This window comes from Natator depressus, chromosome 10, assembly GCF_965152275.1.
Source record: "Natator depressus isolate rNatDep1 chromosome 10, rNatDep2.hap1, whole genome shotgun sequence".
Taxonomy (NCBI): Eukaryota; Metazoa; Chordata; order Testudines; family Cheloniidae; genus Natator; species Natator depressus.
In genome coordinates, this window is record NC_134243.1 from 35,062,204 (window position 1) to 35,087,360 (window position 25,157).

Here is a 25,157-nt window from a genome sequence, read left to right on the forward strand (position 1 = left end):
CACCCCAAACCCCTCATCCCCAGCCCCACCCGAGAGCTCGCACCCCCAGCCGGAGCCCTTCCCTGCACCCCACTCCACCAGCCCAGAGCCTCCTCCCACACCCTGAATTCCTCACTTCTGGCCCCATCCCAGAGCTTGCATCCCCAACCAGAGCCCTCACCCCCTCCAGCACCCCAACCCCAATTTTGTGAGCATTCATGGCCCGCCATACAATTTCTATTCCCCGATGTGGCCCTCAGGCAAAAAAGTTTGCCCACCCCTGCCATAGATAGAGAACCTCATTTAAATCTCATTTGTTTTCTATCGTAACAATTTGATTTTTCTTTAATTTAAAAAGATCCTGGTTTGTACCAGCCAGTTGTAAACAGTCTGAGTAAATGTTATTTCTCCTCTGTCAGGCGCTGCTCCCTGAGTGTTAAGACAACAGATACACCAACAGTTCTCTAGCTGGCCACAGGGTCTCCCAGAGTAGACCTGCACTTCAGCCCCCAAAATGCTTCTTTCTTTATCTCCGACACAAATGCTTCAACCTAGTCCTCTTCCTGCACAGTCTCTCGATTCCCAGATCCTCCTCCTATGGGTGCACTGGAGACCCTCCTAGTGCTCAGCCCGGTCTGGTTCCCCCTTCCGCGCAGAGTGCAGCGCAGGTGGAAGCAGGCTGGGCCTATAATAGGAAGGGAATTGGATGGTCTGGAGCTGAGGCAGCAGCCCTCTGATTTTTATCGCTGTTGTCTAACCTCTCTGCTGCATGTGTCCTTGGTCAATGGCTCCTCCCCTGCTTGGCCTCCTCAAGCTGAGTGCTTCTGAGCAGCCTGCAGCTTCCATGACTCAGACCACAAGGGAGCAGCTGGCAAAGGCTCCTTGATGGCACAGAGCAGTGAGCGTTCAGAGCATGGTTTAGAGTAGAGGCTTCCTTGGAGGTTTGCTGCTATTCTTATCTTCTCCAGGCCCTGGTGTGCGGCACATGGTGAGAGACAGGCCCTGCCCCCAACACCGCCCAACCTAACTCGCCAAGACGAACACGGTGTGAGAAAGGCAGGGGTATCAATCCCACTCCACAGCTACAGACTGACTGACAAGCCCATGATCACACAGGGAGTCTAGCAGAGTGGGGAATTGACCCCAGGTCTCCTCGTTCCTTAGCCACGAGACTGGTCTCGGGAGGGTGGAAAGCAGTTGTGGTTCCCATGTGTTCGTGGGGCTGCACATTCCTTGGGGACCAGATATGAAGAGGTGTGTGAGGGCGAATTTTTGCCCTTTGTGAGATAGCCCCTGACCCATGTGGAATAGCAGGACGGTCCCTTCAGCGTGGCTCAGCTTCCTGCAGGGGGAGCTGCAGGGACCCGCTTCTTCCACACTCTCGGAGGTGCTCCACTCAGCAGCAGCCCTGGGAAAAGCCTGCTGAGGTCTAATGCTGCTGTGCCCTCTCCGGTACAGTCTCCAGGCACTTTACTCTGAATCCCAGCCTTAGGGGAGCATTTGAGATGCCACCCTCCTTGGCAGCAGCTCGAGGGCTCAGCCTCCAGCGTGTCCTACCCTCCCAGCCAGGGCTGTGTCAGATACACCTTGGCTCTTCCTCCCGGGGGGTGTGGGGAGCCAGGAGTCCCCTGCCATTGGAGTTGCGCTGACGGGAGCGTGGGGGGCTGTGCAGACCCGCTCCTCCCTTACAGTATACTTGTGTTTGCAGAACAAGGTCAACTTTGTGGACGACAGTTTTCACCCAGGGCCCAAGGCGGTGGGGTTCCCTGACGGGGACAGCGTGCAGCAGAGGGTGAAGCTGTGGCTGCGGCCCCACGAAATCAACTGTAGCATCTCCAAGGACTGGTCAGTCAAGTGGTCAGTGTTCCGGACGCCCCGGCCCTCGGACATTCTGCAGGGACTCCTGGGAAACTGCTGGTAAGGGGCTGATAGCACTCCAGCCACACTCTCTTGTGTTCACACAAACACCCCTGTGCCAGCTGCCATCCCTCATCCCATCACGGACCCCAGTCCCCTTCATCTACCCCCTACATCCACTGCTATCCCAGTCCCTAGTGTGCCCTCACCCCTCATTATAGAGCCAAAGTCTCCTCTCCTATTTAGTGTCTGCATCCACAGATGAACTCCTGAGCCCCATTCCTGATCTCCTGCTAGACAAGTTCAGACAGGGCCACCGGGATCTGTCCCGCTCCCTTGTGGTCTCTGCCCCTCTGGCGTGGCTGCATGTGCATGGCTGTAAGATGACTTGGGCATGGCCAGGCAGGATAAGAGTGAAGGTCCTTCACGCTCAGTGGCCAGTGCTGGAGGCTCAGATGACGAGGCAAGAACCCCGCAGTAGCAGATGTGGGATAATTTGCCTCATCCTGGTACTTAATCGCTAGCAATTGGCTCAAACCCTGAAGCACAAGGTTTAACGTCCCTTCCAGAATGGTTGCTGATGAGCACTTGGCATGTTCCATGCCCATCTACATGCCCGCCCCCTTGACTTTGGCAGTGAGAGGTTGGGATAGCTCAGAAAGCCTGCTCTCTTCCTGGTCTCTGGAGCTGCCTCGTCTCTTTCCTCTCTGCAGCCCATGGGGAACGTAAGGCAGAGTTTTTCGGGTGTTGACTCTAGGTGGAGGGCACTCCCTGCTGGCAGTGCCAGGCTGTGTACTCCTGTATGCTTAGCAAACCTGGACATCATTCTGCTATTCTTCCTGGAAGCAGAAAGCATGAAAAGGGCTAATCCATTGGGGAGGGCCAGTGCGCAAAATACTCCTTGCCCCACAGGGCAGGATATAGCACAGGGGCCAAGCCTGCTGCAGCTGGAGTCCCTGGCAAAGCTCTCGGGGCTGGGCTGGCACCTCGCCCACCCCAGCCAGATCACAGGTACCCTGGGGCTGGGGTGTCCTGCAGCCGGCTAAGAAGGCAGGAATCCAGCTGGAGGGACCTTTCTATTCCAGGGGTCCAGCTAGGCTGGTGGGATCCAAGGCACGTCTAGCTAGCTCCTGGCTCCTCTGTAGAGCAGGCACAGGAATATCCCCAAGGTGAATATTCTCTTCCGCCGCCCACCAGGCCCTGTGCCCCCTCTCAGCTCAAGGCCGTCTCTCCATACCAATGCCGCAGACGTGCCTCCTCCAGCACGGTTCCTGAGGCCTCTTGTCTGGTCTCTCCCCAGGTTCTTGAGCGCCCTGGCGGTGCTGGCAGAGCGGCCGGAGCTGGTGGAGAGGGTGATGATCACGCGGACCATGTGCCCAGAGGGAGCCTATCAGGTGCGGCTGTGCAAAGACGGCACGTGGACCACAGTGTTGGTGGATGACATGCTGCCCTGTGATGAGTGTGGCTACCTCCTCTTCTCTCAGGTCAGCACCCCCTCCTCCTGCCTTGGCAACAATTGGCCACTGGGTGGCCGACAGGAGGGGTTGATGTTCCATGGGTGAGTGGGTGGGGAGCTCTGACAGGCCTGCAGTGGGACAGAGAGCGACGCAGCACGAATAGCCCCTTCCACCAGGACATGTAGATCAAAATCACAGGGCTAGGGGGGATGCTGATCACAGTCCACCCTGTGCCTCGCTGTTGGCTGTGGAGTGGGTAATGGGGAACAGTCATGGTTCCACGGCCTGCTGTGGGGTGAGTTTCTCCCTTTATTACAGTGGTTGCAGGCGGCGCCTGTGTTAGGCTGCCAAGCTGTCTCCATTGCAGCCTCCTTGGGCCTCACGTGCATGTAACTTGCTGAGTTTCCTTCCTCCCTTCTCCACTTACAGACTCTTCTGTTTTTTAAGCATGAGCCGTCTTCGAGCCTTGGGATGGGAGAAAAGAGGGCCGCAGTTTGAAGCAGGGCAGGGCCCCGTTCTCAGTGGGGACTGCCTCCGTTAACCTTTGCTTGGTTTGAGGGGGGACGTTCGACATAAATACACTCTGAGCAATTGTCAGATCGCTTCTGGGCATGCTCAGCTGGCATCTGCTTGGATTGTGACTGATTAAAAAAGGCTCGGCCCCTTTGGGACATCACTGCCTGTTCTCCCTGCCCAGTCTGACAGGCCCAGCGGCTGCTTGCTGGGCTCATTTGCATGAAGGAGATTGGAAGTGTCCTTTCTGAAACACAGGCCGGAAAATCCTCCGGACAAACCGCACTGCCTCAGTGTCAGAGACCCGAGAAAATCAGGGGCACAGAAAACAGTGTGGGTCTCTGCTTGGCTGGCAGCTTTCTGCAAATCCTCAGCATTCATTTCAAAATCAAAACAACCGTGGGCCGGATTTCTGCAGGCATCTGTTCCAACTCCCCTGTGAGTGAACAGAGATATATAGGAAAGCCAGGGCACCATTAAAGGGAAACTAAAAAGGGGGGAAATACATCTCTGTGCCCAGCTTGTGCCTCCTCATGAAGCATAGAGAAGGCTGGATAAGAATTACAGTTACATATTTATTTTCAAAATAAAGTGTGTTTTTATTTTACCTTAGAAATATTAAGTAGGGCCTTCCCTGAGTTTTCTGGAGGTTTCCTTGCAGGTCTTGCATGTGGATTGAACTTTCTTTGGTCTTGGGTGGAAGAGCAGAATTGAACCTTTAAGAAAAGAAATTTTTCTCTTAGATGTTTTGTAGGTGTTGGAATTTATAAGCGATAACCAATGTGAACCAAAAGCCTGCGTTTTAAAAAGTCAAAGTAAGAGCAGCATCAGGGCCCACTTGTATAGGATCTCAAGCAGAGATAAATAACATTTTTGTAGGGCAGCGAGAAGGGACTTTTTTAAAACAAAACACAAAAGCACTTTCAGGCTTTCTTTATAGATCACAAAGAAGCCTCATTCTTCTCCCCCATCTCAGAAGGTCCCACCCCAGTCACCTCCTCCTGGAATGTCACCTTTCAGTCACAAAATGTCATGCCGTGTGGATAATCCTAGGGTGCGTCCCTTCATCTGTTGATCTCAAAGCACTTTACCACTGTTCCTGCAGCATGGTGTTAGCTCAGCCAGGTTGCATGTAGGCGGTGTTTTCTGTTACTTTTTAAATGTGTAACTTAACATCTAGCCCCAACAAGAGACATGCCAGATATCGCCTCAGTCACTTTGCTGTCATCTGCTCCGCCTCTGTTTTTTATCTCCATGGGCTGTAAGCTCCTTGGGTGGGGAGCTGCCGTGTGTTTGCCAAGTGCCTCACTCATCTAACAAAGCGCCTGCCATAGGATTATTTATTATGTGTATTGTGGTAGTGCTAGGAGCCCCAGGCATAGACCAGGACCCCATTATGCTAGGCGCTGCACAATCAATCATACAGGCTGTGCCATGTGGCTAGTGCTGATGGAACCTTTGCAGATTTCTAGTTGTATTCACGCACTCTTTGCATTTATTTATGAATATATAATCCGCGTAACAATGCCACAGCCTAGCACCATAATAAAGCAATTAAGGGAACGCTCCTCCTGCAAAGCAGCCTCTGTCTAATTACTTCTTCCCATTGTCCCTGCACTGCGGGGGAGAGAAGTTTGCTGTTGTGTCTCTGACATCTCTGAGCTGTCATCTATTTGTCCTTGAAGCAATCTCGTCTCTATGTTGTGTGAAATATAATTGGTTCAATCTGCAAGTGCTCTGTAGTCAGCCTAATCCATGGGGCTGGCTTTTGGGGGGAGTGGGTATGAATCCAGACATTCAAGACTCATTTGAAATCCCCTTTTCTTATTAAACATTCCTAAATCCAGATTTACTGGGAAGTGGGGCCATTAGCCTGCGTTTGAAAACCTGTCCAAATACATCTCTGCACCACATTGTCGGCAGAGTCTTCACAGCCTCTTGAGTCAACTCCAGCACGTGGTGGAGGGAGTGATGCCACGGGAACAAGATGCTGATCAGATAAGATTCATTCAAAGGCAGCCACTCAATAACTCACCCTGTGGCCTCCTCTGCGTGATCTTTGCAGGGTGGGGTCAAGGAGACCGGGGGGAACTTTCGCGCAAAGGTCCTGGCTTGCATGAATGTGAGTGCGACTCTGTGTAGCTGGCTTCACGCCTCCATGTGCTTGTAACCCCTGGTTCTCTCCCTTTCCCAGGCCCAGAGGAAGCAGCTGTGGGTAGCCCTCATTGAGAAGGCTCTGGCCAAGCTGCATGGTTCATACTTTGCCCTCCAGGCAGGGCGCGCCATCGAAGGCCTGGCTACGCTAACCGGCGCCCCCTGCGAGAGCCTGATGCTGCAGGTCAGCTCCACTAACCCTCGCGAGGAGCCCATTGACACTGACCTCATCTGGGCCAAAATGCTGAGTTCTAAGGAGGCTGGGTAAGACGAGGCGGGAGGGGTTCATGTTCAGCTGTCAGGAGCATAGAGTTGTAAAAGAGAGTCTAGAGTGGCAGCTCGTATTCATAGAGAGCACAGAAGAGAGGCTAGAGTGTCAACCCAGGATGCAACCTGCCCCACTTGGCAGCCCTGATAAATGTTGGCAGCAGGGCCCTGGGCATAGTGCTAGGAAGTGACTTTCTCCTTGTTCGTTTTTGTACAGAAAATCCAACCCTGATGAATTTCGCTCCCATAGTTATCACCAGACTGGGTTGGGTTTTAAATGGCTGATTGTTAACCTGATGATTCATTTGATGTTTTTGCTTTGCTTGAGTTTTGTTTTCCAATCTTCTATATTATTAAGGCCCCACCCCTGCATATTCCCCCACTGGGGCGTAACGTTGCTGCAGTGAGAAGTGAAACCGGATCTGTGAGACTAGAAGAAGGCAGGGTTCGTTCGGATCTGCAATGAAGGGCATTGGGAGATGCAGGGATAAGGGAGGGAAGTTAGGGTCCTGGATGGCAGGTTGTGTTGAGTGCTCGGAACTAGCGATATTTCTCTCTGGCAGGAGAGAGTGGAGCCGGGATCATTAAACAGACCATATGCGATGCCCAGGGTTCTGCTGCACAGTTGGTTGTCTGCCCTTTTCTTTAATAGTGTGATGCCACCTCCAGAGACTACAGAGCCCAGCATTCAGTGCTTCTCTGTGTCTGAAGTGGGGTGTCCAGTGAAAGCTCTAGAGTGCAGCACGCAATGGTCTATAACCTGCTCCAAGCAGACCGGAGTGCTGTGTGCCAGGCCAGTGGTCTCAGCAGGCACCATCTACATGGGGTGGCTGCAGTCTGTTTTGCTGTATGCCCGGCATGGGCAGCCCTAGCCCTTGGCATTGCCAATGGGGCCTTGGGCTGGGGCAAAATACGGGGAGACCTGGGGAGCTTCAGGACAAAGAGCCTGGCTGTGGGATGAATAGAGAGCGAACGTTCCTGAGAGCAGAATGTGTGACTGGCACTAGCAGCCGTGGGCGGGGCCATCTCCTGGCTGGCACTGGGCCGCCTGTCACTGAACCAGGGGAGCTCCTCTTGGGATTAGAGAATTATTGTCCCTGGCTCTATGTCCTTATGTGGAGGGGAAGGGCTAGCTCCCAGCCTCTCCTTCCATCCCTGTCAGTGCCACACGGCATGGCGCCAGTCTCCTTTGTTCTCCTCCCTGCCCATTGCAGGTTTCTGATGGGCGCCTCCTGCGGCGGGGGCAACATGAAGGTGGATGACGCAGCCTATGAGAGCATGGGCCTTCGCCCGCGGCACGCCTACTCAATACTGGACGTGCGGGACGTGCAGAGCCGCAGGTGAGCCGGGCCACGGTGCACGTGGTATCGTGTTGCCAGTCCCCTCTGTGCTCGGGGGGTGGGGCCAGCAGCACAGAGCCTGGAGTGTTGAGGCTTTGCCAGCCCCCTGCGCCTGCCCAGGGGTTACTGACAGAGCCTTGCTCTAGTTGGGTTTGTGGTGTCAGTGTAGGGCCAAGCTGAAATCCCAGGGAAATGGAGTGTGTGTATCATGTGGCTGAGAATGGGGGTGTTGGGTTAAGCGGCAATCTGTGCTGAATGGCCCCCCTGCAGGCCTTGGCCCCAAGGGGACTCCAGGAACCCCAATAACAAACATGGCCAAGTCCCCACAGTGGAATCCCTTGCTCTGTCCCTTGGTGTCACACAAACTGGTTTATGCTTTGGGGTGCTGCTGTGCTGTAGGCCAGCACCCCCAGCATCCTTGCCTGCTGTATGCTGGGTGGCCCTGATCTAGCTGGGCTAGCTGTCCCTGATCTTTACTGGCCAGGGGGGAGGGAGCTGCACAGAAAGGTTCCCCACCTGCCCCCCTGATTTTGTTTGTTTGTCTGGTACAAACAGGCCAGCCTCCAGCTGAGGCTGTAAGGGCCTTGGGATGGGGCTGCTACCTGCGCTGGCAATATGCCATGCCACTTCCTCATCCTCACTGGCAGAGATGGGGAGGGGTATGCTGTGGAAGGCCTGCTTTCAAAGCTAGCTCAGTGGGCTCAGTTTGGGATCTCTTTAATGGCTTGCCTACATCACACGACTCTGCTGCTTGGTGCTGCCGTGCAAGTAGCCTCTGCTGAGTGCAGCTTAAGGACGGTACTTGGCTTGCAGCAGATACAGGATGGAAGGGCACTGGTGGAGGTGTGGGGGGCCCAAGGCTGGGATAGCAGGCAGGGGGCTGTGGGTCTGGACTGAGGTGCACTGGCAGGGCAGAGCTGTGCCAGGATCCCAGGGATGGGATAGTGGCAGCTGTTTAGGATCTAGGTGCATTGGCAGAGTGAGGACAGGAAGTTACCTTTTTTGCTGGCTCACCCTTGGGGATGGGGGAGAGTCTCGGGAGATGAAAAATGTCTAGTGGGTTGTAGCTGACGAGCGCAGTAGCTATGCCCTTCGCCCGGCACTGCTGTGATTCTGGGGACTGTTCCCTCTGCCCCATCAGGCTGCTGCGGCTCCGGAACCCCTGGGGCCGCTTCTCCTGGAATGGCAGCTGGTCCGACGAGTGGCCCCACTGGCCGGTGCACTTGCGTAACGATCTGATGCCCCATGGGAGTAGCGAGGGCGTCTTCTGGATGGAGTACGGCGACTTCATCAGGTAAAGCCGAGCAGGAGGCTCCCCGTGTGCCAGCACCTGCTGGTCCCCCTCGCCCTGCTGGGCTCCGAATTCCTGGCCTCGTCGTTATCTGTTATAGGACAGGAGCTGGGCAGCTCCCCCACCGGGCCTGTCCTGCCTCCCCCTGGGACTGAATCTAGTGAGAGCCCCAGATCCCAACATCCCTGGGCTCATATCAGACTCTGCTGCCACCTGGACTGAGAGTCCAGCTTCAAAAAAAGCCAAGCTAGGCAGAGCTTGGCTGAGTGGCAGCTGGGGGTGGGAGGGTACCAAGGTTTGCATGGGGTAAATACCTGGAGCGAGGGAGGTGGCTCAAAGGGAAGGAGGAGGGGAAGCGGGATGAAATTACAAAAGGGAAAATTTAGCCCCTAAATCAGGAAAAATCTGGCTGCTCCTGAGCTCTCTCAGAGCTTCCTGAGGGGCATGGGGGAAGCTGTCACTTGGGACAGGACACAGCTCTGGAGAAATCCTGAGGGCTGAGTCCTGCCCTGCTCCTGGGCTCCCATGTACTCCACAGCAAGGCAAGGCCAGGGCCTGTGGAGAGGACCCCTGGGTTCCCATGGCAGCCTGGGGCTGAGGCTCACAAACATGGGTAGTTGGGCACGAGGTCAGACATGGACAGATACACAGATTGCATTAAAATGCCCCATTCCGAGTCGGCAGTAAATGCTCCAGGGGCTGGGAGGCCTCTTAGCTAAGGCAGTCCTCGCTAGCCCCTCTGGCCAGGGCAGTGCGGCGGGCCGGCCCCTGTGGCAGGGGTCTGTGTTGACTCCCACCCGTGATCCCAGTGGGTCCGGTATGTGATGCAGGGTCAGACCTGGCCAGTGTTGGGATGAGGAGGTCCTGCCAGATGTGCTGCTGGCGATTTGTGGGCCCAGGCCAGTGGTGTGTGCCACCTTAGAGGAGACTTGAATCCGAGCACCTGGTTGTTTGTGGGCCTTCAGGGCCGCAGGGGCAGGGCTGGCAGGGTCTGGTGAAGCGCTGGCTGGGCTGTGCCCGCATCACCTGTCCCTTGCCAAGCCTGGTGCTTTGGCGCCACCTAGTGGTGGTCAGCGTGCTGGTGCCATCTCCTGAAGGAGGAATCCTCTCCTAATATGCCTCTAGCTCCTCAGGGTCCTTTGAGGCCCCTGGGCATGGGGGCAGGGCCTGCACTTGTTGGGGAAGAGCCATTTAATTCCCTCCCTCCCCTCCTCCCCCCCCCCATGCTGCTCTCCTTTATTTCTGCCCCTTCCTCCCTCTTTCCCACCCGCTCCTTGCCTCTTCCACCGGGAACACCAGGGGCTGGGGAGCCTGGGCCAGCTCTCCAGGGCAGTCCCTGTGGCACCCCCTGCTGGGCAGCACAGCCACCCAGGGCCACCCCACTGGGCTCGGGCTCCAGCCTGGGAGCCGTGCAAGGAGAGAGGCTGAGTGAGGGGGTGTGCTGGCCAGGCGAGTCTGGCCCAGCCCCTGCTCGCTGGGAAGCCCCCCTCCATTGCAGAGGATGTGGGTCGCACCATGCTGACCCACTCGCAATGCGGCTCCTGTCTGTGGGTAGCCATCTGCATCCTCGTTGGAAGCACTCTGTTGCCCAGCGGTGGGTAGGGTGGGGCTGGATCCACTCACCAAGGCCCTGGTGAAGCCTGAGTTTGCAAGCCCCAGCTCAGCCATGGCTGCCGTTACCTGGGACTGACGCTGGCTTTGGCCCCGCTCCTGGCAGATACTTTGACTCGGTGGATATCTGCAAGCTCCACTCAGACTGGCATGAAGTTCGGGTGCAGGGCACCTTCCCCAACAAGGCCAGCGGACCCGTGACGGTGACCTCGCTGACGGTGCTGGAGCGCGCTGCGCTGGAGTTCGCCCTCTTCCAGGAGGGCAGCAGGTGAGGCAGGGAAACCAGGGATGGCACTTGGGCAAGGAGCAACGCCTTGGATCCAGTTCAGACAAGCAGTGCAGGGGGGAACAGGTCTGGGAGCCAGGAGTCTGGGATTCCATTCTCAGCTCTGCCCCTCACCCCTGGGTGACCACAGGCAAGTCATTGCCATGCTCTGGGTCTCAGTTTCCCCTCTGTAAATGGGGATAATAATCCTGCCCTGCCATTAACATGTGCAAAGCTCTTTGGGATCCTTGTTCGAGTGATGCTGGCGACAGGCCAGCTGTTGTTTATTCCCTGACTGCCCAAAGCAGCCTGGGCTGGGAATTGTCTGGATCCTCCCTCCTGGGACTGGCCTGGGAGGCGGCTCTGCTGCGATGCCTCGATGCTGCTTACTGCGGATGAGAACAGGGCCTGGCAGGAAGCTTTCTGCCCCATCTGCCGGCGGCGAGTGTAAAGCACAGACTTGGTGCAGGAGACACACGAAGGGGAAAGATCACCAAAATCTGCCTTGGGTTTTATTGTAATCCGCTGATACCAGCACCCGGGACATGTCTCCCTCCGCCTGAGCTGGGTGCAAGCAGGAGGGGTTTGTATCAGGCAAAGGGCGCCCAGGTCAGCATGGGGAGCCTTTCTTGGGTACACGCTTGCCCCCTGAATCCCTACTCTGTATGACAGAGCTATGCCTGCAAAGCACTCATGTTGCTGCTAGGGGGTGCTCTTGCCATGCTTTCCCCAGGCCCAGCTGGTGGATCTGCTCCGCTCGCCTGTCTTGCTCACGGCAGCACCTCTCACCTTGGCAGTCAAGCCGTATCCCCCGGTTAGAGCCTCCCCATCCAGGGTGGGCAGGGGCATGGCTGGCTCAGTCCTGACTTCTTTCCTCCCCTCCCCCCTCTCCCCCCCCGCCGGGCAGGCGCTCTGACACGGTGGACAGCCACTTGCTGGACCTGTGCATCATGGTGTTCCGCGCCACCTTCACCAGCGGAAACAAGCTGAACCTGGGCCGGCTAGTGGCCCACAGCAAGCGGGCAGTGAAGAAGTTTGTGAACTGCGATGTCATGCTGGAGCCGGGCGAATACGCTGTCGTGTGCTGTGCCTTCAACCACTGGAACGCCCTGCTGCCGGGCACGTCCTCTGGCCAGGGTGAGGCCCCCTGTGCGCTCCCAGCTCAGCACACCAGCCCACTGAGCGTGCCCTGCAGGGAGGGGCTGTGGGGCCGGTTGTACTGCCGCCTCGCTCCTGTGCTGCAGGCAGGAGCTGGGGGGAGGACAGTGGTATCTCCCCCTGGCTTTCCTCATTGGCTGGGCATGTCCCTGCAGCTTGTCCTGAGGGGCTGTGGGGTGGGTTGGAGAGGGAAGGCAGCTTGGCGAGAGTCCCGGTCCTTGTCTCTCTGGGACTGCGCCCCATCTCCGTTTCATGAGACACAGGTGATCTCCTGCGATCCTACGGGGGAAAGAGGGCCACCGTCAGCACAGCCCACCCAGCCCTTCCCCAGCCTGGTACCTGCAGTTACCTGCAGGCAGTCACCTTAGCAGGCAGAGGACTAGCAGGGCTGGCATTGGGAACTCGGTGCCAGTTCCCAATGCCAGCCCTGATAGTCCTCTGCCTGCTAGGCTGGCCCTCCTAGGAGCTCCCCCAGAGCCAGCCGTGCCACCAGTTGGCTAGTGAGTCACCTCCAATCACTGCAGACAGACTCAAGAATTCCTGTCTTTGGGAATCCAAACTCCTGGGTTCTGTTCCAGGCACTATGTGACTGGGGCCAGTAATACCGCCGCCCCGTGCCTCGGTTTTCCCTGTCCAGGGGTGACTAAGGCCTGTCCCAAGGGGGCTGTGATGTCAGTGGAGCTCGGTGAGGTGCTGGTGAAGGGAACAGGGTGCCCTGGGCAGCGTCCTGTCCCAAGCAGCAGGAGTTGAACTGGAATCTGATGGAGGAGCTGGACGAGTGGGGAAGCACGGGCAGGATGGTGGGGGCTGGAGGGCCTGGCGCACCCCCTCATTGAAGCCATCTTTTTCTCCCCAGCCTCCAGCCCCCCCGCTGACAGCTCCAGCTACATCCTGGCCATCTACAGCTCCCGCCTGGTGATGGTGGAGCAGGTCGAGGCGCAGCCCACCACGCTGGCCGACGCCATCATCCTGCTGACCGAGAACAAGGGCGAGCGGCACGAGGTGGGTGCGGGGCCCTGCTGAGTCCCAAGCTGCAGGCTGACGGGTCGGTACACACAGGCTGCCCCAGGTCCATCTGTGCTGCAGCCTCCCTGCCCGGGGAGAGGGATGTGCGCTAGTGGGGCTGGAGCTAGCGTGCTACAAATAGCTGGGTGGACTTTGCAGCTCCAGCTGGCACTCTGCCCACTCGCCCCTAGCTCACCGCTGCTGCTGGCTACGGAGACACCCCCCTGGGTCGGACTGGTGGCTCTTGCTTGTGGCTAGAGGGGGTCTCCCCTTTGCTGCAGCTTCTCCGTCCCTCTCCCACAGGGAGCCTGGCTCAGCTCAGTCGTGTGCCCTGACCTCTGGGGGCCAGGTTTCCCTGCCAGGTGAGTAGGGCGGGTTGGTGGGAGGGCAATACCTGGCTGGCAGATCCCACAGGTACCCTGCTTGGGTGCATGGGGGTGTGAATGGGCTCAGTCCCTGGAGAGCAGGGAGGGCAGGGGATGGGGACACAGGGCATCCCTGTGCCTGCAGGATCATCCCTCCCTCCCATGGGTGCTGAGGTGGGAAAATACTGGTGATGCAAAGTGAGGGCAGGTGCCTTGGATAGTTTGGAGTGAGCAGGAGAGGCCGGCAGCTCCCTCTGGTTGGCTGGGTTCCTGTTGTGACGGTGGGCACTGACTCTGTGGCCCTGGCGCAGGGGTTGGGAGGGGCCTGCCCGTCTGACCCTGCTGGTTGTCCCGGCAGGGCCGCGAGGGGATGACCTGCTACTACTTGACGCATGGCTGGGCGGGGCTGATCGTGGTGGTGGAGAACCGGCACCCCAAGTCCTACCTGCACGTCCAGTGCGACTGCACGGACAGCTTCAATGTGGTGTCCACGCGGGGCAGCCTGAAAACCCAGGACAGCGTGCCACCACTGCACAGGTGAGGGGACACCCCAGGGAATGCCAGGAATGAGGCTGCCATGTGGCAGGCCCAGACTGCCAGCCCAGGGCATGGCCTGGCGAGGGGATCTGGTGCCGCCAGCCTGACCACAGAGACCCCCATGAGGCAGGGGCTGGTGAGGGAATCCGGTGCCTCCAGCCCAACCACAGAGCCCCTCTGGGAAAGGGGCTGCCGAGGGAGCCTAGCTGCTGGCCAAGCCCCCGAGCCCTGTGGCCCTAACAAGGCCCTGCCATGAGGGAGCCCCACGTAGGAGCACGTGTCTCTCAGCAGCTGCACCCGTGGGCAGAGAGCAGGCTCCGGCTGCACCCACACTGATCACTCTCCCCCTGCAGACAGGTGCTGGTGATCCTCTCCCAGCTGGAAGGCAATGCTGGCTTCTCCATCACCCACCGCCTGGTGCACCGCAAAGCCGCCCAGGCCTTCCTCAATGACTGGATGTCAACGAAAGGGACCCACAACCCGCTGCTCACCCCTGAAGTGGCGGGGCTGCACGGGCCCCGGCCGCTATGACAACCAGCCCAGCCCTCCCTGCCCCTCTCCTGCTTCTGCCTTCTTGCTTTAACCAAGGCCCTGGCCCCGGCTGCTTCGGGCTGCTTCCCGACCCGGCGGTGCTGAGCCACCAGGGGGCAGTGCCACAGCATCCCGCCAAGCGCCTTTCCCTCAGGGCTGGGGATCCTCCCCCGCTCCCCTCCCTGCCTCCGCACAACCCCTGTCCGCCAGCGCACGCACTTTACAGGGAGCCAGCCGGGGCGGGGGCAGTCTCAGGATCCTGGCCCTTCCCCCGCCCCTCCAGCGCATGCGCTTGGTCTGGAGGAATGGCCACCAATCGCCAGGGCAGCCGAGAGCCTTGGACAGGCTGGGGGAGGAGAACGGGGGCGGGGAGGCAGGTTCCTTCCCAACCCAACGGTCACTCAGGACTCTGCTCCCTCCGCTAGCGTCAGGCACCTGATGCTGCAAAAAACAATATACCTCTGACTGACGTCTGTCCGTCTGTCTGCGCTCCCTGCCACCCGCCTGGTACCGCGGGGCCCGGCTCCGGGATCACCCGCCTGGTCGCTGTGGAAGCATGGCTGCAGCAAGCTGGTGGGGCCCGGTGTAGCCGGCCTCGGGCCCTGCCTTGCCCTCCTGTCGGCTGTTTGCCAGCCAAAGAGAATTGAGAGCTAGTGTGAGACCGAGCTCCTGGCAAGGACAGAGGAAGCCAGGGGGCCAGCCCAGGAGAAGTGGGCTCACGTGGGCTGTCGGGAAGGTGCTGCTGCTTTAAATGGCCATGGGTGCATGGAATCGCCTCTGCCCGGCCCGGCCCGGCCTGGGGCACTGGCATCTCTGCCTCCAGCTGCATCTCATGCCAGCGGCTTTGCAGGAGGCTGATGGCGAATATCAGGGAGAGGAAGATCAGGCTGGGAATTTACATGACCCACAAATCTGGTAAAAGTTGCTGGCCAGTGGCCTGATCTCTGAGCCCCCAAACCAGCTCTGGGTAAAGCCTTATGCCCCAGAGGTTTCTGGGACTGGTAGTTTTTGTCCCATGGCCTGCAGGGGGATGTTTGTCCATATTTCACCAGGGCAAAGAACAGGGTTTGGGGGCAGCCCCCTCCTGCAGCAGGCAGAACGAGGCTGCTTGGAGCTGCTTTTTCCCCTGGGAGGGGGGGCGGTGATTTCTTTTGAAAAGCAGCTGTTAACATTTTACAAAGCGTCTTTTACCAAAATGGAGTGAAATGGCCCTTTTCTTCGCTGCGTTATGAGACACGGGGCATGTGTGGGATTCCAGCCCCCTCCCAGCGCCCGTGCTCAGTGTGTGCGAGGAACACATGTGTACTATGCAGTACTGGCCGTAGGGAGCAGTGTTAGGAGAGAAGCCATGAGCTGTGCTGGAGAACCATCCCCTGGCACTGACAGTCCAGCCTTTCTCAGTGCGCCTCTCGACCTGTGGCACCACTGTCCCAGCTTTGGGAGGGCTGGTGCCGGTGCGCAGGGAGACCAGCCAAAGAGACGGCCCGACTACAGGCTGTCTGGCCTGATCCAGGCCTGCTCTGCACCAGGGAAGCCAATGGAGCTGCCACTGCACAAAAAATTGAGCTCGACTGATGGTTCAGTGCAGCACATGGCTGGGCCCAGGTGAAAGGCGCAGCTGGAGTAGGGATTCTCCAGGGCTGTCAGTGTATGGGGTGGGTACAGCGAAGTGGGTACACCAGCCAGCACTGGGGCTTGGACACAGGCTGGGGGCTGAGCAGACTCGCGCCCCTCCCCCATTGTTTGACAGTTTTGCCATGCACTGACTTTTCTTTTTTTAAACGATCATTGCTTTGAACGGCCAATCAAACCCCAGCTAGCTTAGTCAGGGAATCCCTGCCCCACAACTACCCCACTCTGCAGGGATCCCAGAGCTGCTGGTGGGGCAGGGGGTTCTGCCCAGGCACCTTGTGGGTTTGCAGGGCAGAGGGAGCAGGGGGTGAGGGTCACATCCGGAGCAGAGGCAGTGAGTCTGGAGCGGCAGCAAACGCCTTGTGCAGTTGATGTTGTGGGGCCCGTTGGAGAGCATTGGCATGGGGTGTCATGGGAGTGACAGTGCAGCCCCTGGCGCCACTGGGCGCTAGCAGGAGATCCGTGCTCATGGCTGATTAGTGTGGTGGGCCCAAGACCCCCATGCTGCCACCTCTGCATGTGGCATTCTGAGCTAGCCAGGTCCCACGGCAGATGAGTCCACTCAGCTTTGTGCAGAGCGTGACTCCCCCAGCTCAGCAAAGCCTCTCTCCTATAGCAGGCCCTTTGACATGAAAATCCCAGGGCGGTTTTAACTCTGGTTTTAAGCTTTGCACTAATCTTCCCCCAAAGGCTCCTGGGAAATGTTCTGTGTTTTTAGCGAGGGGGAGCAATGCTCAGATGGAATCAGCCCTAGCTCAGCCCTGGAGCCGCCTGTTTCATTTACCTGCCCTGATTAACATGATAGTTTTCGGAGGTCCTGAAACAGGCACTCAGTCCCTAGGCATTTAGGCCCCCGGTGTGCTCCGGGTTCAGATTCTCCAGCAGAGATGTGTGCTGTGGTGAGGCCTGCACAGGTAGCTTGCCAGGCTGTCCCCCGTGAGCAGCGTCTCACCCCTGAGAGATCAGCTGTGCTGTAGAGACCCAGAATGGGGGCAGGCTGGCGTTCTGCTGGGCACCGAGGGGGTTGGCAGTGCCAAGGCTTATTTTGACCCCAGGTTTCCCCTCCAGGCTGTGAGCGTGGGACAATTCTCTCCTCCCTTCTGTTTTTATGGTCTGCACTGTGCTCCCTGGGAAGGAGGGGGGTGGGAATGGGGGATCTCTGCTGGGAGGGATATTGCCCCTTCGTGTGCGCTGCCTCTCAGACCCTGCTGGCCCCCCGACGGCAGGGAGCAGCTGAGCCAAGCTCTGTTATTTGTAGTTTTTATTCGTCGAACGATATGTTCTGTTCTTTCCTTTCCTTCTTTGGACGATTCCATCCTTTTCTTTTCTCTCTCTCTCTCTTGTTTTTTCTCTCTCTGAGCTGTGAATATTTTTAACCCTGTAAATACTGTCCAGCTCTTACGAAACACAGGCTATTTTATCAATTGTAAATCAGATCTGTAATCCCTGTATGATACGAATTATCCATGGGTGGTTTTCAAACTCAGGTTCCAATGGACCAAATAAAGTTTTGTTTTTTAATTAAGCCACTCATTTACTCTGTTATTTGTGTAGGTCATTTTCAGTCATACACTTAGAAGCCCACGCTGGGAAGCAGGGTTCTCTGTGTTTCATACAAGAACAGTGAAATTGAAAGTTCAAAACGAAGAGGAAACGATTTCACACAGTTAGCCAGTGGAACTCATTGCCACAAGATGTTACAGAGGCCAAGAACCTAGCAAGATTCAAAGAGGGACTGGACACATCTAGGGACAACATAAGTATCTAGAACTGTTATAGTAAACATTAAAAACTAAACAAGAGTTTGGGGAGGAAATATAAACACTCATGCTTCAGGGCACAAGTCAACCTCTCCCTAATGGGGGTCAGGAGGAAACTTTCCCTGAGAGTTTGTTATCCCATAACTGCAACTGCAGGGTTTCTCCTATCTTCCTCTAAAGCAGCTGGTACTGCGACTGAATGCTGGTGTAGGTGGAACCTTTGTCTGAGTTGTTGTGGCAGTTCCTACAATTCACCAATTTTATGGTGGTTCTTCCTCAAATTTTCCAAATCCTTTGAATTCTGAACTTTAGTTAACAAATCCATGGCCTGCTGGGATGGCACAGTGTGTAGGAGGTGATGTGGCTGGGTGGGTATGGCGCTGTCCTGAGAAGCAGGAGAGGCGGGTTCTATTCCTGGCTCTCTGGGTGACCTTGGGGAAGAAGCCTGCCTCGCTCTGTGCCTCGGTTTCCCAATCTGTATAATGGGAATAATGACACCTTTTGTAAAGAGCTGTGGGCCCTAGAGAGGTGGCAGGACATAAATGTTATGTGGTATTATAACTGTGCTGCACCCTGTTGTCACTCGAAGCCTCACTGCAACAAAAAGGACTGAATTTGGATCCGTCCTGCCCTGAGCTGAGAGAGAATTCCTGATGGCTAGTAGTATAGGGCCTGTGCAGCAGTGCTAATTCTGTCCACTAGAGGGTAGCAGTAACACACCAACAGCTCGCCATGTCTGTTATTTGCTATGTTCCTTAACTGGCCCGTGGATCAGGCCGGCAGCCCCGTGCTGCTCTGATCCTTTGAATCCTTGAGAAATCTTGGACCTGCTGCGTCGTAAACAGTCCCTGGGCCGGCAGACTCCTTCGCAGGGGGAAGTGGTCACTGCAGCAATCATTGTGAGGGTGATATTACTGCTTAGACCAGCACATCTCCTGGCCCGTGGGACGTACTGGGAGCAGGACCTGTGCTGTTGAGATCTGGGATGTTTGTATTCGTTACTGGCACTGGGGATGTAGTGTGCTGTATGGCTGGGCGTAGGTGCTCGAACTGGGACTGCTCATCTTTCCGAAAGCGTGAGAGGTCCAGAACTGGACACAGGACTCCAGCTGGGGCCTCACCAGTGCTGAGTAGAGCTGGATGATTATCTCCCGTCTCTTACTTACAACACTCCTGTTAATTCACCCCAGATTAACATTAGCCTTTTTTTTGCAACTGTATCACATTGTTGACTCTTATTCAATTTGGCATTCACTGTAACCCAGAGATCCTTTTCAGCCATACTACTACCTAGACAGCTAGTCCCCATTTTGGAGCTGTGTATTTTATTTGTGTTTCGTAAATGTAGTACGTTGCACTTGTCTTTATTGAATTGCATCTTGTTCATTTCAGAGCAAGTCTCCAATTTATCGAGGTCGTTTTTGAGTTCTAGTGCGGGCGACCCCTCGCAGCTGCGTGTCAGCCACGCATTTTGTAAGCACGCGCTCCATTCCGTTATTTGTTATTTAATGAAAATAGTGAATAACATCAGAGGCAGGACTGCCCCAGCGGGACCGCTCTAGCTATGGTGGCCCCCATTTGACAGTGAACTACGCTTTTAATACGGTCTTTCAAACAGGTTCACATCTATTTTAGAGTAATTTAATCGAGACAGCATTTCCCGAGATTCCTTATGAGAATGTCCAGGCTTCATGGTTTCTAGCAGCTTCTTTTTAGCTATCCGCCATTGCCACTGCTGTAAGGGGACGTAGTTCGGCAGTGCCACCCGCTCACACCACGTCGGAATCTGGGCCCAAGGATCTGCATAAAGGGTGAGTTATAAATGGTGTGGGTGTGGGTGTGGATGGTGTTCCTAACCCCAACTGTTCAAGAATCTGGAGTCAGGCCTCAAAGTCATGAGATTGACTTAAAAATCATGAGCTTTAAAAATAAAACTGGGGCTCATTTTCTTTGTCTTCTGGTTTCCTTCCCTTTCGTGGGTGGTTGGGGCCTGTTTTAAGCTCGACACTGTTTGTTTTTAAATGACAGGTGGGATTTTTGCCTTTCACTTGAATCCAGGAGCTGGGGCTTGAGAAAAAAAACATCACTTATTGTGAGACTCATGATAAAAGTGCAAGCGTTGGCAACACACTGTGTGTGTGTGTGTGTGTGTGTGTGTGTGTGTGAGAGAGTGAGTGAGTGAGTGAGTGAGCGCGCTCCTGCATGGACAGAAACAAACTGATTTAAATCCATAATGCCCCAATTCCTGCAAACGTCTCTGCCCTATTCCCAGCTGGACTGAGTTACCAAGAGATATCTTGGATGGGGCTAAACCTTTCTGATGCCATCATGGAAACATTGGTCAGACCCTTCCTTGCTGCTTGGGCAGTGCATGAGCTAGTCCCTGGCTAGGGGCTGTGGAAATACAATGTCTGTGCAGAAATCTGTTTTGAGACCAGCCAGCGAGGGGCAGAGTAGTCACAAGAAATACGTTGGCCTGAGATGAGGCCTGGTTCTCACTCTAGGATACCAACCTGTTCTGCCTGAGCCCTGTTGGACTGTCCCAGGGTTTTCCTTTGGTTGCTGGGGCAGGGTGCTCTGTTCAGTGCATGTCCCCATGTCAGCAGTGCTCAAGGGCTGTCACAGCCCACCAAGCATTCTTGCCCCTTTGCCGTCGGGTGGGGTGGCCGTGGGAGCAGTGGGCAGGTGGTGGGGAATCTGGACTAGGCATCCCATTTGTGGGTCTTCATTGCATGTTCCCTACCCCTGCTTCACGGATTCTCTCTGGCCAGGGGACTTGTCTGGCCCCCATAGCTGAACACTTCCCAAGCCTTAGTGGAATCCCACCCCACCGCCTCCTACTTTGCCCCCTCCCCCCTGTGGATCTCTGCCCAGCCCTCCTGACCATACCCTGCGCAGTGGGGCCCAATCCTCAGCTGCAATGAGCCAGGGTGGGTTCTGAGCCCTCCCCAAACTCCAGCCATGGGCATCTTGGCCCTGTGCGTTTCACTGGAAGGTGAAGCTCCCACCCCCCGCCCCGAGGTGTGACCATGCCCAGTAAACGGGGTTAACCCGTGGCTACGCTGGGGAAAAGGGTGGGGTTTTCTGGCATACGGCAGTGCTGGAGGCCTGGCCCCTTGGCATTCCAAGCCTGCCCTCCTGGACACCAGTTTGCAGCACTCGTGGGGTGCCAGCCCTGCAGCCAATCACTGCCCCCAGCTGGGAAGGACGAGGATCATTCCAAGTCTTGGCATGGACCATTGGACCAAGATTCCTGCAAAGCTGCTGCCCACCTCACACAGGCTATCTGCCCAGCCAGTGCAGGGGAGCCCAGGGGATCGAAGAACTTGAGAGCTGCCCTGCTGCCTCTGACGCTGGCCCATGCCAGAGCCTCAGGGCGTGTACAGAGCAGGGCAGTTATGGGGTGATCCACCCGTCTGCCATGCCTGATTTCTGGCACCCAGAGGTTTAGGGACACCTAGAGTGTGGGGTTGTGTCCCTGCCCATCTTGGCGAATAGCCATTGATGGACCCATCCTCAATGAACCTATTCAGGGCTTGTTTGACACCCACCTCCCTGTTAGCCTTTTGCCCTTCACACCATCCCCTAGCAATGAGTTCCACCGGTTGGCTGTGCATTGTGTGAAGAAATACTTTCTCTTGTTTGTATGCCACCTGCAGCCTATTAACGTCAGAATGTGAGTAGGGATGTGTCATTCACCCTTCCCCGCAATACAAAAACCTGGTTTTTGTATTGCGGGGAAGGGTGAATGACACATCCCTACTCACATTCTCCACACCACGCTTGGTTTCATAGCCCGCTGGCATTGCCTCTCTTAGTCAGCTGCTGTCCAGACCTTGGCATTTGGAGGGACAATGTCTGAACCCCGAGGGTGCTGGGCCGGTCTAAGGAGCCTCTGCGCTGGGTTGCTAGTTCAAATCCAGCCCAAGTCAGCAGTGGCTGGTGGGTGTCTCCATGGCAAGGCCTGCTTGGGGATGTGAGTTCAGTGCTGTTGGCACTGAATGTCCCCCTAATTGGCAGTGACAACGAAAGGCCAAGGACTGACTGGGCCCTGGAGTCTGACTTCCCAGATTCTCTCGTGAAGGGGCTGTATCTGCCCTGTGCATGGAGGACTCAGCCCTGAGGCAGAACAAGGGTTTGCTGGGCAGAAGGGGCACCTGCCATTCATCCCCTCCACATGTCACCCCAGGAGTGGGGAGGGGGTGTTTTCAGGGGTAGGGATCCCTCGTGGAGGGATGCGGGTGACCCCTCCAGCCTGTAACCCCTGTCAGTCTCCTGGGAGAGAGCCCCGTGCTGCATTACAGGCTGCTGCCCCCCAGCCAGCTAAGCCAGTGTTTGCAGTGGCATCAATTTAATTGCAGGACTGAGTGGGTGCCCTGGGATCTCTAGAGCCTCCTAGTGGTGGAGAAAGGGTGAGGATGTGGCTGTAGTGCCTATAAAGGGTGCAGGGGAAGCTTTGGACATGGACAGACCCTGTGGTTTGCTCTGGCTCCCTGCCTGGGCTGGCCCCACGCTGTGTCTCCTGCACGCTGGTCTGGATGAAGGGCCTGCTGACAGCAGAGGCGGCCATCGCTTTGTTCAGCTCAGCGAGCGGATGTCCCCGGCCGCCCGGCCTAGTGGTGGGAACAAAGGCGAAGTGGGCAGAGGTGGGTGCATAATCCCTAGTGTAACTCAGACGCACTGATCCGCCTTGGCTATGTCAGAGCGACCTAGCAACCAGGAGGTCTGGGAGCCAGGCGAAGAGTGGAGAGGTTCCATGATCTCTCAGCAGAGCAGGACTAAGTGGGGGCAGCACCAGCTACTGTCACTGGGGAGAAAGATCCCGGGGTCACACATCACTGGCTGGCCAGGTCTGCCCCTCATTCCCCCCTCTGGGGACTGTAGGATTAACGTGTTCTTGGGAGCCAAGGGCTTGTGCTCTGATGGGAGGTTCAGACCCAGGGAGTTCTGTGCCCCGAGATGCCAGACGGGGAGGGAGGCAAGTGCTGCATCTCACTCAATGCTACGCTGCATTTGGCAGCTTGTCGATTGGGGCACGGACAGCACCGTTGCAGGCCATCTGGTGCTAAGAGCGGTGTGCAGTGGGGGGAGGGACTCAGCTGCTTCTGCATTGCTACATAGATCTCGCAGAGTTCCTCCACCACAGCCAGTCCGAAGTCCATGGGCATGGCGCTGGGACCATCATACCAACTCGGCCCCCGCCACAGGCTCTGAGCCACATTTGAAGTCACTCCTCGGTTCCTGGGCCTACCAGGGCCTCCAGGAGCTGGGATTTAGCAGGTCATCCTGCTTTAATTGAAACCGGATGTGGTGGTAAGGGTGTTGAGGGGTCATCGGTCCCATGGTGATGGGGGATCCCATGGGGAGAGGGGTCAGTTACGGGGCGGGAGAGGATGGTAGTGATTCATTGCGAAAAAGCCGAAGTTGTTTGGTTCTGCGGCTTCCGAACAAACAGATAGGGGAGGGGAAGGGGAAAGGAAAATGTTGCTGGGGGGATAGAAAATTTTGAAAAAAAGGCAAATGTTGCAGAGGTATTCATCATTGAGACCAGGGAAGGGAAAAGAAAAAGTTTCCTGTGATGCATTTTGCGCAGGCCCACCCCCAGCGTCCCACGCCCTGGGGTGGCGGGCTAGTCACTGTAGAGCAGGGCATGTGCCAGCGCAGGTTCTAGAGCAGCAGAGTATGTGCGTGCCCCACCATCTTTACCGGCCCAACGCCCCTGTGAGATAGTCACGTTTTCGCCCCAGTGCACAGGTGGGGTGTTGAGGCCCAGTGTCTCAAAGGGAAATCACTGGGAATTAGGTGCTGAAATACTTCAGAGGATCTGGACCTGAGTGTCCAAAATCACCTAGTGACAGAGCCGTGCATTGAGTCCAGATCTCCTGAGTTCCTGGCGAGTGTCCTACCCACAGGGCCATAGACCTATACGGTGAGAAGGGACTGCAAGGGTCAGCTAGTCTAACCCCCTGCCAAGATGCAGGATTTGTTTTGTCTAAACCATCCCAGACAGATGGCTGTCCAGCCTCCTTTGGAAAACCTCCAGTGAAGGAGGTTCCACAAGCTCCTGAGGAGTCTGTTCCATTGTCCTGCTGTTCTTACAGTTAGGAAGTTTTTCCTGAGATTCAGTCTAGATCTGCTATGCTCTAGTTTGAACCCATTGCCTCTTGTCCTGCCCTCTTTTTTTTATGGCAGCCTTTCAAGTATCTGAAGACCGCTATCATGTCCCCCTCTTAATCTCCTCTTTTCCAAAGTAAACATCCCCTGTCCTTTCAGCCTTTGCTCATGTGGCTTAGATTCCACCCCATCTCAGTTTCTTGCCTCTGGATCCTTTCCAGTTTCTCTACATCCTTTCTATACACTGGTGCACAGACAACGCATGGGGATGGGGGGAAGAGGATGTAGGGTCACACGCCCCCACAGATTTACTGCTTGGCTTGTACTGAGCATGCTCAGTAACACTGCTGAAGCCAGCTGCCCTCATTCTGCTCCGTCCCCCCACTATTGGCAGGCCTGGGCTGTCTCTGCATTGGTGACCAAATCGGGACACAATACTCCAGCTGAGACCCAACCAGCGCCGAGTAGAACGGTACTATCACCTCCCGTGACTTGCACGCTATGCCTGTTAATGCAACCTAAAACTGCACTTGCTTTTTTCGCACGTTGCTGACTCATGTTGAGATTGTGATCCACCACATGTCTCAGATCCTTTTCAGCAGTGCTGCTGCCACGCCAGTTTTGCCCCGTTCTTTTATTTGTGCATTTGGTTTTCCTTCCCTAAGCGTAGCACCCTACATTTGTCTTGGTTGAATTTCATTTTGTCGCCTATAGCCCAGTTCTCCCTTTTATCAAGAACCCTCTGAATTTTAGATCTATTCTTCAAAGTATTGGCAACGCTCCCTGCCCCAGCTTTGTGTCATCTGCAGATTTGATCAGTCTGCTGTCTATACCTACATCCAGATCACTAATAAACATGTTAAACAACACTGGCCCCAGAACAGATCCCTGGGGAACCCCACTTGAGACCTCCCTCCAATCTTACATCATTCCATTAATACTCTTTGTTTGTTATTTAACCAATTTTGTATCCACGTAATGGTAGTTCCGTCGAGCCCGCATATCTCCAGCTTACCTATCAGACTGTCTTGTGGGATTGTGGCAGAAGCCTTGCTGAAGTCCCAGTATATTATGTCCACCACATTCCACCTATCCACCAAAGCAGTTACCCTATTTCAGGTAAATCCATGCTGCTGCTAGCGATCATCCCTTCATCCTCCAGGTACTTGCAAATGGAATGTTTCATACATTGCTGTCGTAGTTTCCCAGGTACTGAGGAACCATGCCTGGTTCCTCCTTTTCCCCCTAGATGGATGCCACATTAGCCCTTCTCCAGTCTTCCAGGCCATCCTTCCCTCCTCTGTCTCAGCCTGCCAGTGGG

General features: G+C 56.0%; 1 protein-coding gene across 3 annotated transcripts in view; it reads left to right on the forward strand.

The window, feature by feature from the left end:
* Window positions 1-17,441, forward strand: part of CAPN15 (calpain 15) — a 96,302-nt gene extending 78,861 nt beyond the window's left edge. For all 3 annotated transcript variants that reach the window (XM_074965717.1, XM_074965716.1, XM_074965715.1), the window contains 10 exons: window positions 1,688-1,896; window positions 3,137-3,320; window positions 6,001-6,224; window positions 7,442-7,567; window positions 8,709-8,861; window positions 10,576-10,737; window positions 11,642-11,871; window positions 12,749-12,894; window positions 13,621-13,799; window positions 14,153-17,441. In XM_074965717.1, the coding sequence (XP_074821818.1) occupies window positions 1,688-1,896; window positions 3,137-3,320; window positions 6,001-6,224; window positions 7,442-7,567; window positions 8,709-8,861; window positions 10,576-10,737; window positions 11,642-11,871; window positions 12,749-12,894; window positions 13,621-13,799; window positions 14,153-14,330 (1,791 nt within the window). In that variant the 3' untranslated portion in view covers window positions 14,331-17,441. The remainder of the gene's footprint in view (window positions 1-1,687; window positions 1,897-3,136; window positions 3,321-6,000; window positions 6,225-7,441; window positions 7,568-8,708; window positions 8,862-10,575; window positions 10,738-11,641; window positions 11,872-12,748; window positions 12,895-13,620; window positions 13,800-14,152) is intronic.
* Window positions 17,442-25,157: the final 7,716 nt, after the last annotated feature.